The sequence below is a fragment of the Glycine max genome, chromosome 8 (genome assembly GCF_000004515.6).
Source record: "Glycine max cultivar Williams 82 chromosome 8, Glycine_max_v4.0, whole genome shotgun sequence".
Classification (NCBI taxonomy): domain Eukaryota; kingdom Viridiplantae; phylum Streptophyta; class Magnoliopsida; order Fabales; family Fabaceae; genus Glycine; species Glycine max.
In genome coordinates this window covers 15,310,879-15,322,934 of record NC_038244.2, presented here as the reverse complement: position 1 = coordinate 15,322,934, position 12,056 = coordinate 15,310,879, and the positions used below count along the sequence as shown (strand labels likewise).

The 12,056-nt window shown below is 32.7% G+C and overlaps 1 protein-coding gene across 1 annotated transcript; it reads right to left on the bottom strand.

Moving 5' to 3' along the window:
- Positions 1 to 1,608: 1,608 nt before the first annotated feature.
- Positions 1,609 to 6,247, bottom strand: LOX10 (lipoxygenase-10). Its single transcript, NM_001250409.3, has 9 exons — positions 5,937 to 6,247; positions 4,816 to 5,102; positions 4,466 to 4,700; positions 3,876 to 4,196; positions 3,689 to 3,774; positions 3,474 to 3,581; positions 3,024 to 3,328; positions 2,673 to 2,936; positions 1,609 to 2,559 (listed from the first exon to the last, which is right to left on the bottom strand). The coding sequence occupies exons 1-9, from the start codon at positions 6,172 to 6,174 to the stop codon at positions 1,803 to 1,805; spliced, it is 2,601 nt and encodes an 866-aa protein (NP_001237338.2). The 5' UTR covers positions 6,175 to 6,247; the 3' UTR covers positions 1,609 to 1,802.
- Between the last annotated feature and the right edge of the window lie 5,809 nt (positions 6,248 to 12,056).

Sequence of the window (12,056 nt, the reverse complement as noted above, 5' to 3'; positions counted from 1 at the left end):
GGCCTAAAAAGCCAAAGATGTATGGAGCATTTCAAGAGTTATCAATAAAAGGAGGAATTCCCTCCAGGTTCTTTTATTTATTTACCGTTCTTTCTTTTTACATCCTGTATCTCGAAACTTGCTTCCTGTTAGGGTTTAGTCTACTCGGGAGAGGGCAAAACCTAATTAGGGATAAGGAATGAATACTTGAATCTGTTTTAAGGGTTAGGCCACTCGGGAGAGGGTAACGCTTAACAGAACACTAAAAGGAAGAAATTATCGGGTTATCTTTTAGAGAGTTTTTCTTCCAGGTTCTTTTACCTGCTTTCTTTCTTATTTATTCTGCATTTCAAACTTTATTTTCTGTTAGTCTTTAGGTCACTCGGGAGAGGGTAAAGCCTAATTAGGGATAAAGAATGAATGCGTGAATCGGTTTTAAGGGTTAGGCCATTCGGGAGAGGGTAACGCTTAATAGAACAATAAAAGAAAGAAATCATTGGGTTAGAATGACTTAATGCCCCAATGCCCATGCTTTAGCAAACATCTAGAATGTAATCTTAATGCATCTTAGTTATTGAGTGTTCGCAAAGGGCATTTGGAAGATAGGTAATTAAGGTAGGCTTGTCATCGTGAGGCATCAGGGGCAAGTAGATGGATAGATGTGAGGTAGAATTAGTTCGCTGGTATTGATAACAGACAAATCCAGAATCCATATATCTAGGCTAATTAGACTTGTCAGGTTTTAGCGATTTTAATATATAGATTTTATTCCCTATTTTTATTGTTGGGTTCCAGGAGGGTTCTAGGAGTAAGTATTTAGATTTAGTAGATTTAGATTTATTTCGTAGAAGTAGTTATCTTTATCGCAATTTAAATATTTTATCTTCTATCATTTATCTTTTCTTTTATCTTCTAACTTTATCTTTAAATATCTTATCTTTTCTTTTATCTTCTAATTTTATCTTTAAATTCTTGCTTTTAAATTGGGGTTTGCATTAATCTAAGTACAAACAAAGTCCCTGTGAATTCGACACTCGGACTTCCGAGAACTTTACTACTTGTGACGATTTGATACACTTGTCAACGAGTTAACACTAACACCACCATTCCTTTGATAGCACAAGGATATGCCTGCAATTGTTCCCCAGAGTTGTGGATTCCCTAAGAATGACAAGTTTGAAACTGAAATAAAGTAAAGATACCATCAGATGGAATCTTTCCTTCCAAATTGTTAAATGATAAATTGAGAAAATTGATCAATTCTCCCAAGCCTGCCAATTTCCACTGGGATGCTTCCTGTTAATCTATTATATTGGACAAGTCAAGCTTGATCAATTTAGTGCATATTCGTCCCATTTATGGGAGGTATTGTTCCTAAGAGAAGGTTATTGTTGAGAACAAAGAATTTAGTCTAATCGAATTTTCCAAACCGTCTGGAATCCTAAGAGAATTGGTTGTGTGAGAGATCCAGTACACCAAATTTCAGACACTTGCCTAATGCTTCTGGAATTGAAGTTTTGAAAAGGTAATCGTGAGATGAGGAAAGTTCTTCCAATATGAATTCATATTATGATGTTAACTTGGGCAACATCATAATATGAATTCATTGCTAGTTTTGCAACAAGCTTTGGTGTTTTAAATTACTATTTCCATGCATGAAAGCTTCACTTCATATTGTAAATCTAGCATGGTACAAAGTAGAAACAGAGAAAATTTATTAAAGCAAAACATCAAAGCATCCAAACATACATAATAACTATACACGGGAATGAAGGAATTACACCTCATCTTTTATTTAAATTGCAACACAACCATAAACCTCTTTAGATGGAGATGCTGTTAGGAATGCCTCTGCAAGTCAACCCTTCTTCACTAGAAGGATAAAGCAATGTGTAGGGCATCTGCACTGGGCCGTATCGGTTCCTCAGTGTCTCATCATTGTTCCTTTGGATGAGCTTTTGCTCAATTTCTGCCAACTTCTTTCCAAACCTCTTGAAGGCCTCTAATGGCTCTTTGTCAAAAGTCCAAAATTCACCACCATCTCTCTGTCCAAGGTACAACTCATCGGAAGCATGCCTTGACAAGACCTCTATAATTGTAAGGTCTTTAAGGGCATCACTCTTCCCTGTAATTGTTTTCAAATATGCCTTCTGAGGGTTCTTAGCAAGCTCATCATACTCAGGGGACCCTATCTCAGGCATGAATCGCCTGCTAAGAGTTGGCCGGTTAAGGATATAGCCACCATAAGGATATTGTCCAAAATTAACAGCTGCATGAAGGGCTGAAGCAGTCCAAATGAGTGTGGTGCAAGATTCAATCAACTCTTGGCGAGTTTTCATCTTCCCCCACCATGGCTCATTTTTCTTGTCACCGTGGCCAACCTCTACTAGTTCTTTCCAAAAGGCTTGGAGTTCAGCATCTTGTGCAATAGCAGCATCTGACTTGTAGTAGAAAGAGACATATTCTTGGACCCATGACTTGATAGTAGCCCATATCTCTAATCCATCAGCAGCATAAGGATAGTCCTCTATCAAAAGACGAAGACCATGTGGAGAAGATGAATCCTCAACAGCCACACCTCTGGATAACAAGCAAAGAAAAATAACATTAACATCATTTTTTTTTATCTCAAGTAATGAAAAGAACTAGGATCTAAATATTTTAGATACGTGCTTATAACTTGTAAGGATTACCTCTTAACAAGATCAGCAGGTAGTGCCTGCTCAGGGAAAACCCAATCCTTGTATACAACAGCAGACATTTCCAAAGCATATTTTCCCCAGAAGAATGTTGATTCTATAATACCCTCAGCATTCACCAGGACATTCCTAGCAAGGGCATTGATGTTCATTGTGTCGTGATAGTGTGGAAGAAGAAGTTTGTGAATAGGGTGCACAACACTAAGATGCCTGTTTGTTGCTATCACGAATGGCTCAACAACTGCATGAGTGTTTAACCTGTCGTACATGTAAAGATATTAAAGAGTAATTCAAAAATAGATAAACTAAGTTTGATTATATAAATCTAGTTTGCAAAATTTATACCAATGGCTGACAAGCTGGTGGTAGCAAGAGTCATTTACGATCACATAAGCCTTGGCAAGTAGCCAAATAGAAGCTTCAACACCTTGTTCTGCTGGAAGGTAAACATCACTAACAGGGCCAAAATTATCACCCTGAGGATGTGGTTTACTTAGTTCAATGGCCAATGGCTTTAAAGTTCCATTATCTTGCAAGAAAAGGATGGTTCTAGTAGCATAGGCCTTTGTCTCAGTTGCGTTTATTCTCCTCAAATATGGAATTAGTGTGTCATGATGGTCTAGTATGAACAATTTGTTGTTTTGGATAGCCTGTTCAACCAAAAATGTTTTAGTCCTTGCGATTCATTCCAATCGTATCAAAACAAATCGATTTTGCAGCAAAGTAACAGTAGAATTCTTCAAAACAATGTACTGTATAAGTAAAGAAAATAAAAAAAAAAAAATGTGAATTTACCTGTTCTACAGTGAGTCCACCCAAGTTAGGCTCTAAGTTTTCTTTGGTTATTGTGCTGGTATTATCACCGTAAAGTTGGCTATCTAGCTTGCTCTTTGGTGGGAACTCCTGCAATAAATATAATTTGCAATGAGTTAAGGTTATCAACTGCAAATTTAACAAGTGGATAAAATGTTTATAGTTTTATGTACTTAACAGTTCAATAGTAAATTTACCTCAAGTTTCTTAATAATGTGTGGATTTACTCCAGCAATCATCTCTCTTGCAAACTCTTCATCAGTCATCCATCCAGACAGATTCACTGTTCCAAATAAAAAACATTTCAAAAGATGTATCAGCTTACCATGTTTATTTATGAATATAAATATTGCTAGGATCAGGAATATGCTTTTAATGTACTACCTTGAATTACTTTAGGTGTGGGAAACTTAAGGACCTGTTCCCCATCAGTTCTGAAGAGTTCAGTGAACAATGGTATAGGACTAAGCTTGCTAAGTGCATCAGTAGGCAACTTAATCCCACCATCATAGAGTCCGCGCACGTCGTCAAAGCTAGTAAACTCAGGCTGGTTGAATTGTAGTCTAAGTGCAGATTGTAATTGAGGTATCACATTTTGAGATGCAGATTTGAGTATATAAGCAAGGAAATCTGATGACTTCAAGTGACCAAATGACTCATCCCTCGGAATGTAAACAGAGTCGCTGCGAATCTCGCTTTTAGGATCTGTTTAAGATATTTAATAGCAACATTAATGACAGTAATTTCAGAACTCATAGGATAGGGAACTGTTTCAGATCAGCAAAAGTTGTTATATGTTTGCTTTGCAGAAAACATCTCAGTTCTGGCAAAACAAATTGATCCTAATTAATGGTGACATAATGTTTGGCTAATTTCATTGCATCATTTTTGCTAAGATATCATAAAATAAATAATATCACAAGAGAACTGAAAAAAGAGGTTTGAAACTAATTAGATAGAACAAAAAGCCTTACCTTTTTTAGATTTGTTTCTACCAGTTCTTCCTCTGCGAGGGTAAGGCAAGGTGGACCCCCCGAGAACCGGGCGAGCCAAATTGTCCTTTTCGGGTGTTCCCAAATCATTGTAGACATCATAATCATAGATCCTTTCATGTTCTTTGCGCTGTCCTGTTCCATCTCCTCTCAAAGTCTTCAATTCTTCTTCTCTGTACTTCACTAGTGGACCCGGTGTTTCACTTGGAAGGTATGTCTACATTTATTCAGATTTAACAAATTTTCTCATTGATGCATAATGTCATTTTCTGGGAAATACAATTTAAATTGAACAAATTAATTACTACTTTACTAGGTGAATAATGGTTTACCTTGTTGGTAAAAAAGATACGAGTGTTTTTGTACATTTTTGCATTGTAAACCCATGAGTTGCAAACAAAGTGGATGGTTCCATGGTTAGGAACGTCTTCAAGAGTCAAACTCACAAGGAAGAATTCAACTTGCATGAAATTCTCTATGTAGAATGCTCCAGGAATTCCCATGTCACTGTCCCATTCAAAGTGAATATCCAATGCAGACTCTCCAGCTCGCAAGGTTGGTAAGGAAGCAACAAGACCTTCCAGAAAAGTTTGCTTTCCAACCTTTCCCTTTCCGGTTGCTACAAAAATTTCTCATGATGTCAATTTCTCAATTATTGAAGTTCATTTGTCAATTACAGTTATATGTCAGACTGTCAATTAATGTTTCTCACATGAACCGTTCATATCATATTGCTATTCTTGTTACAACTCAAGTACAATTTAATTACAACATCACAAAAGCTCTTTGTCAGTAGTACTTATTAGACTTCAGTAAAAAAAAAAATAGCACTTATTAGATGAAGTCGACTAGGTAAATCACACAACTCATTTTCTCATTTAAATGTCAAAGTTTTAGTGCTCTAAACAATATATTTTATTATAAAATACAAGAAAATTTTATTAAATAGTAAACAGAAATTAAAATGAGGAAAACAAGATTCTGGGAGGGATTATTTGTCTTTTTCCTACCGTCTGATTCCTATTTCTTCTTGTTTGCGTTGAAATAGAATATTTTAAAAGTATTAATTAGATAATACCTACACATACAAGGTACATATAAAGTAAAAATTTGTTTTATTATGATAATATAGAACTATAAATCTGGATAACACAATTATATATAGATGATGAAGATTAAAAGATAGCCGGTAGACAATAATCACCTTATTTACAACTATACTGAAAGAGTATGCAAAAATATTTAATACTTATATTTTAAAACTGAATAAAAAGTAAAAAATAATTAATAAATCTTTCTTATCCAAATAATATAAAGACAGACATTTTTATTATGTTTCTTTTCACTTCATTTTATTTTCTAATCAGTTAATGTCTCCAAGTCAGAACTCAAACAAAACAAATAAGGAAATTGTGTAGAGTAGTGAATGATGAGTAATAAGAACAGAACATACAATCAGCACTGGTGGCACTGATCAACTTGAGGGCCACTGATCTGCCCAGAAAGGAGGTGAGGGTGTCAACTCCGGTGCCAATGATATCACCGACGGCACCGATGGCGCCGCCGATAATACCAGTGGCACTTTGAGCAGAGGTGAGGGCGTTGATGTCCAACACATTCTTACGCATCAACACCACTGTCCCCTTTAGCTTCTGGCCCCTGTTAAAGATACCCGACACAACTGGAAACATCTTTGCTTTCAACAAGTAACAACGTTACACGCTTTTCTTTTTTTAACTAGAGAAGATTAAGCCTGTGGCTTGTGAGGAACACGAGCAAAGTGATGAGTATTTATAAGGCCAAATTGTAAGATGCTAGCTCAGATCAAAGAAGGGTAATGATAATTTTTTAAGACCACGTGCCAAACATGATCTTCCTGATAGCTCCTCTTCTGGTATAACATGATTAATATATGCATGTGGTTGCATCATCATTAATTTTTTTTGTTTTAAGTAATGTTTTCATTTGCTACATAGTTAACTCTTCCGCCAATGGAAAGGTCCTCTTATGTCTGCTCTATTATTAGCCCTTTTTTTTCCCTTTTGTTTAAACATACTAATAAAAGAGGTTCATGTTTAAGGACAATAATGATTAATGAGACATACTTAATTGGGTGTAAACTGTGAGATTAAATGATTAATATATGCACAATAATAAATGTAAACTATTTTATAACATTTCTTTTTTAAATTAATTCTATATTTTCCTGTGCAATGTTTTTCTTTTACTTGTGTAATTGTGTCACACTACAGGGTCTGAAGTGAAGCTCAAACCAGACAAGAGTATATACATCAAATAAATCAGGAAAAGTCAAAACAAATTATCAATGCATTTAAAAAAAGAAGATATTTTCTTAATGCATTTTAAAAAAATAATCAAATATTTTCTTTTGAATATGCTCTTCATATGCATACATTTTCATTGCAAAAATTATTACAGTGTTAATATATGACTTAATAAATTACTTTTAAGATAATTATTATACAAATTAATAAACTTGTTATACATAAAGATTTGAAATTAAATAATAATGTAAAAAGAATATCGTTACAGCATCGATGCATGTAATATTTTTTCTTAAATATTTCGGTCATAAGTTTTGTTTAGTTATCAGTGGGAGAATTTAAAAAATATTTTTTTTTAGATTTAAAAATATTACAATAGATATCAAATCTAAAACACTTGTACAATCTTATATAAAATTTATTGAGACTTTAGTCTAAGTTTAGTAACTTTCATACAATACAACGCGTGACAAGATGCTTCCGCACCGAAATCATCCTTATAATTTAATCTTTCGTTTGGAACCCCATTTTGTTTTCATGATAAACGGGACAAAACGTTTAATTAAAAAATAACTTTAAAGTATTTTATAAAATAGTTAGTCTAAGTCATACCTGTTAGATCTTTTTCTAAAAAATAAAGTCTCAATCTGAATTTTGTATATGAAAGAAAAATATATATTCAGAAATAAATTCCAGTCTATTGTTGATATTTTTAGTTTGAGAAAGAATGGCTATGGTTTGAATAGAAAAAAAAAAGGATTTAATTGCCTCTTCTAAGGAGAAAACATACTTTAGAAGATAAAGAAGAAGAATAATAATTATTGATTAAAAATTAACGGTTGAGAATAATAATAATAATAATAATAATAATAATAATAATAATAATAATAATAATAATAATAATAATAATAATAATAATAATATTTCTTCTGTTTCTTTAGTAATCAAGTAAGGTGACTTTTCTTCTTTTATTTCCTTAATTTAACTAAACCTGATAAAATTACCTTCTCCTTTAATAAAATTTCTTATCTTACTTCTGAATCAAACACAGTGTAAAAAGACGAAAGAGGAAAAGTACACCAAATGATAAATCTGATAAGAAAAAAAATTACTATATTCTCCAAAAGTAACCTTAAAGTTATCAACATTGAGCGTCTATCTGCTTCTCTGCAGGAATATATGACCAAGGATCACTGGTCACTGCTTGTTAATTAAGAATGGAGTGTTCCAAAGATCGATCTTTCACAATATATTGGGGCTGGATTACAATCTTATTGGACAAGATGGAGAACAATCTTCGAATCTCTGGCCCAACTATTTGTTAAATCTAATATTTACTGATATACACATGTGTCATGTAAGTGTGCCAAAGGCTCTTGTGATACAATATATATCGATTAGGAGCACGCAGTCAACAAAAGGAATTATACCTCATGCGTATTGGTTCAATTTTTTAACCTCCTATTTAATTATATATAATATTTTATTATAGAACACAAATCTTTAAAAGTTACCATCCTGTACGATTTTGTTATAAAAAAACTGTATGTGATCGTGGTATTTTTTTTTCATAAATTACTTATTCAGATTTGCAGGTGGCATATATTTTAACTTCATGTTCTTACAACCATGAATTTAAAATATATGATCACACGAAGGCTGCACATATTCTAACTTCATTGGTTTGTAGATAAAATATAAGAATTTTTTAACTAGCTGTATGTTTTAGGTTGTGGATCTTATATAGTTTATCGATGGATAAGATCAAAATATTATTTCGAACTTAGTAAATACCTAGTTAGCTCGATTACTTTGAAGTTTGAACTATTATTTAATCTACTGCATCTTTTCAATGCATTTTTCCAGCTTAGGATTAGCGTGTGAGGATGACCCAAGCATGGTTTGGAAATAAAGATTTATTTTGTTGGTCAAATGAGCACCGGCCACAATATTAATTGTCTAATTAATATAGAGTTTCCATTGATAACTCTTGTGCATAAATATATTTTGTAATTAAATTATACATAAATTATCAAATTTTTTTCTTTTATTATTTCTTTTGGTGTGAATCATTAAGATTTTGACATCTTCTGAGTTTTATTCAATTGGTGTTTAAACTGGTAAATTTATATTATTTTGGTGGTGTATTTTATGTACAAACATAGAAGAAGGCATGGAAGAGAATTGCAAATCTGGAGATTATCGTTCAACGCGTCACTCTTACTCAACGGATAGCCCTCGCTTAGCACAAAAAAGCCACCAGGGAAAGCCGGATGTCATGTGAAGATGTGTTTAGCGCGTGTTGTATACTTAACGCATAGTCACTTATTCCTCGCTTAACGTGCATTCACAGTTAGTGCGAGGTCATGAAAAAAAAAAAACAAAATTCAGTTGCGTTTTAAGTGAGGAAAAAGGAGGGAATGAGGCATTCATTCTTCTTCCCCACACAAAGAAAAACTAGGGCACATTCCTTTGGAAGAGAAATTAATCAACCATTAGGAGCTTCCACTTCCACTTCCTCTCCATTCTTCTCCACTCTCTTCACCTATTTTCATTCCTTTTTGTAATTATAAGTCTCTCATGACAATGAGAGGTTAAACCATCCATTGTTGGAAGCTTAACAACTAAACACTCTTGATGTAATGATTCTTACTATTTATTTAATGTTATTTTAGTTTCATTGTCTTTTTTTTGTGCTTATTTTCATGTTTGTGGCTTGATCATCCATATTCATGTTATGTTTTAGGGTTTATGCATTGAAAAATGTTTATCTCTTAAGAACTAGAAAAAAATCTAAATAATTCATCTCTAGGGATAGAATGATGTTATTTAGTTTGTTTTATGCATCTCTAGTTATAATGCAATTTACCGAATTTGTCTTTTAAGGGATTAGGAGAAAAACTAGGTAAATTAGGCTCTTTCGTGTGAGGAATCATGGTTAGAGTATACGAGTAAATGTAGGTGATAATTGAAATAATATTGAATAAAGAAAAATCATTGACATTGCATCAAGAGTAATTTCGGTAGACTAAGCCCAAACATACCTATAATTTTGCATCAACCATCACTTCACCGCTCAGAGTGTTTGTTTTTCTCGTCTTGCACATGCTAGCTAATTAGTTTAATTTTATGTCAAATGTTATAAATATTTAAATCAATCCATCAATTGCTTGAAAATTGGATAAACACAAATTTTGAGTATAATCAAAGTCTATGTGGACTCGACACTCAAACTTCCGTTTTACTTTATTACTTAGACGAATTGGTGCACTTACCGAAAAGTTAACATCCATTATTTGATTAATAGGCTTGTAAAAATGCTTTCTTTAATAAGGATTTAGCTTATTTTATTATTTTTTACTTATTTCTTTTTATTTGTTCACTTTATAAAAAATGTTTTTATTTTTTAAAATAGATTAAGATAACATTAACTATTATCCTTCTCAATTATTTTTTTCTTAATTATTAAATATATTTCATATTTTTAAGAAAGTTAAAAGTAATTTTAACATAAATTGTAGTGGTAATTACACTTCTTGTTAACTCATTTTGTTAACTTGTTGGCAAGTGTACCAATTTGTCACAAGTAGTAAAGTACTCGGAAGTCCGAGTGTCAAATCCATAAGAACTTTGTTTGTATTTAGATTGATGCAAATTCAATTTACAAGCAAGACATAAGAAAATAATATAATAAATAAAGAAAGGTAGGAGATAAGATAAAGATTTGAAAGAAAAGATGAAAGATTTAAAGATAAAAATAGAAAATAGAAAAGATAAAAGATTTAAATTAAAAGATGATAAAGATAAAACAAAGATAAGATAAGAAAAGTAAAAGACAAGAGAAATAAAAGATTAAGATAAAGATAAAGAATGATAAATTCAGAATGTGATAATGTTAGGATCTAGCCTGCCTTATTTGCTTAAGATGTATTATTTTAGATTTATTTCTATCAATTTGATGAATTTTTTTCCTACCCATATCTCTTAGAATACTTGTCCCTGATGTCTCAGGGATAACAAGCGTATCGTACCTATCTATCTCCCAAATGTCTTTGCAAAGACTCAATAGATAAAATGTATAAAGTTCTAATTCTAGATGTTTGCTTTGTTAATGAAATCACTCTATGTCTAGCAATAATTTTATTAAGATACTCATTCCTTTTAGTTTTATTAGAAATTCCCTACCTCTGTCGAGCGACTAATTCCTAAAACAGATGTATGCAAACCTTTCTTGTTTTTCTATTAAGGATTACCCTCTGTCGAACACCTAACCCCCAAAGATGATGTAAGGATGAATGATGCATGAAATTAAAAGTAAGAAAGGATAATAGGAAAGAAAATACCTGTTTGCATTGATAAATATGAAGTGTACAATACATCTTTTGGATTTTTAGGTCTGTCAGGCCCTAAGTAAGGGTTTAGCCTCTCATAGCCACAAGGGATCTTACACTTGAAAAGGGGTTTAGAAACTGATGGAAGAGAAGGGATGGAAAAAGAAAGATTCCTCCTACTAGACACACTCAAGCTTAAGATGTATTCATTAGAGAGCTCTGAGTCTTCGGGGTGGTGTGTTTTCTCCTTGCCTTACTCTTTTTTATAGTTGTTGGAGTGAACTTTGGCCTGATGCAAAAAATCTTCCTTATTCATATTTTTTATATTTTCAGGATCTTTTTCACTTTTAATCCCTCTTTTCCATATTTGCAAGTCATAAATAATATCAATTTCTATCATTTAAGCCAAAAATAACTGCTAAATAAATATTTTAAAAGATATTTTCAATATATTTTTATTATAAAAAATAAGTCATATTTAACAGTTATTACATTTGTAAGTGCATCAAATTGTTTCAAGTAGTAAAGTAAATGGAAGTATGAGTGTCGAGTCCACATGAACTTTGTTTATACTTTAGATAGATACAAACTCAACTTAAATGTCTAAGGCAGCTTAAAATTTGGTGCTTCCTACTCCTTTTATAGGCTTAAGGTAGTTTAAAATTCATGCGACCTCGCGCTAAGCGCGTTCTTCTGAACTTAGCGGGTATTGTGGTGATCACGCGCTTAGCACAACAGCACATAGACTTAACGAGTATGACGACGATCACACAGCTAACGTGAAATGCACGTTAAGTGTGCCTCTAGGCTTCTTCAAGAGTCTTCTTCGCGCTAAGCTTGAGTTGGCCACTAAGCTAGGAAACGCGTTGGATTTGTCTTGTGCACTAAGTGAATTATCTCAATCTTAATTTTTTTTTCAAATTTTTGCATCAATTTTTCTCCAAAACACTTTAATTT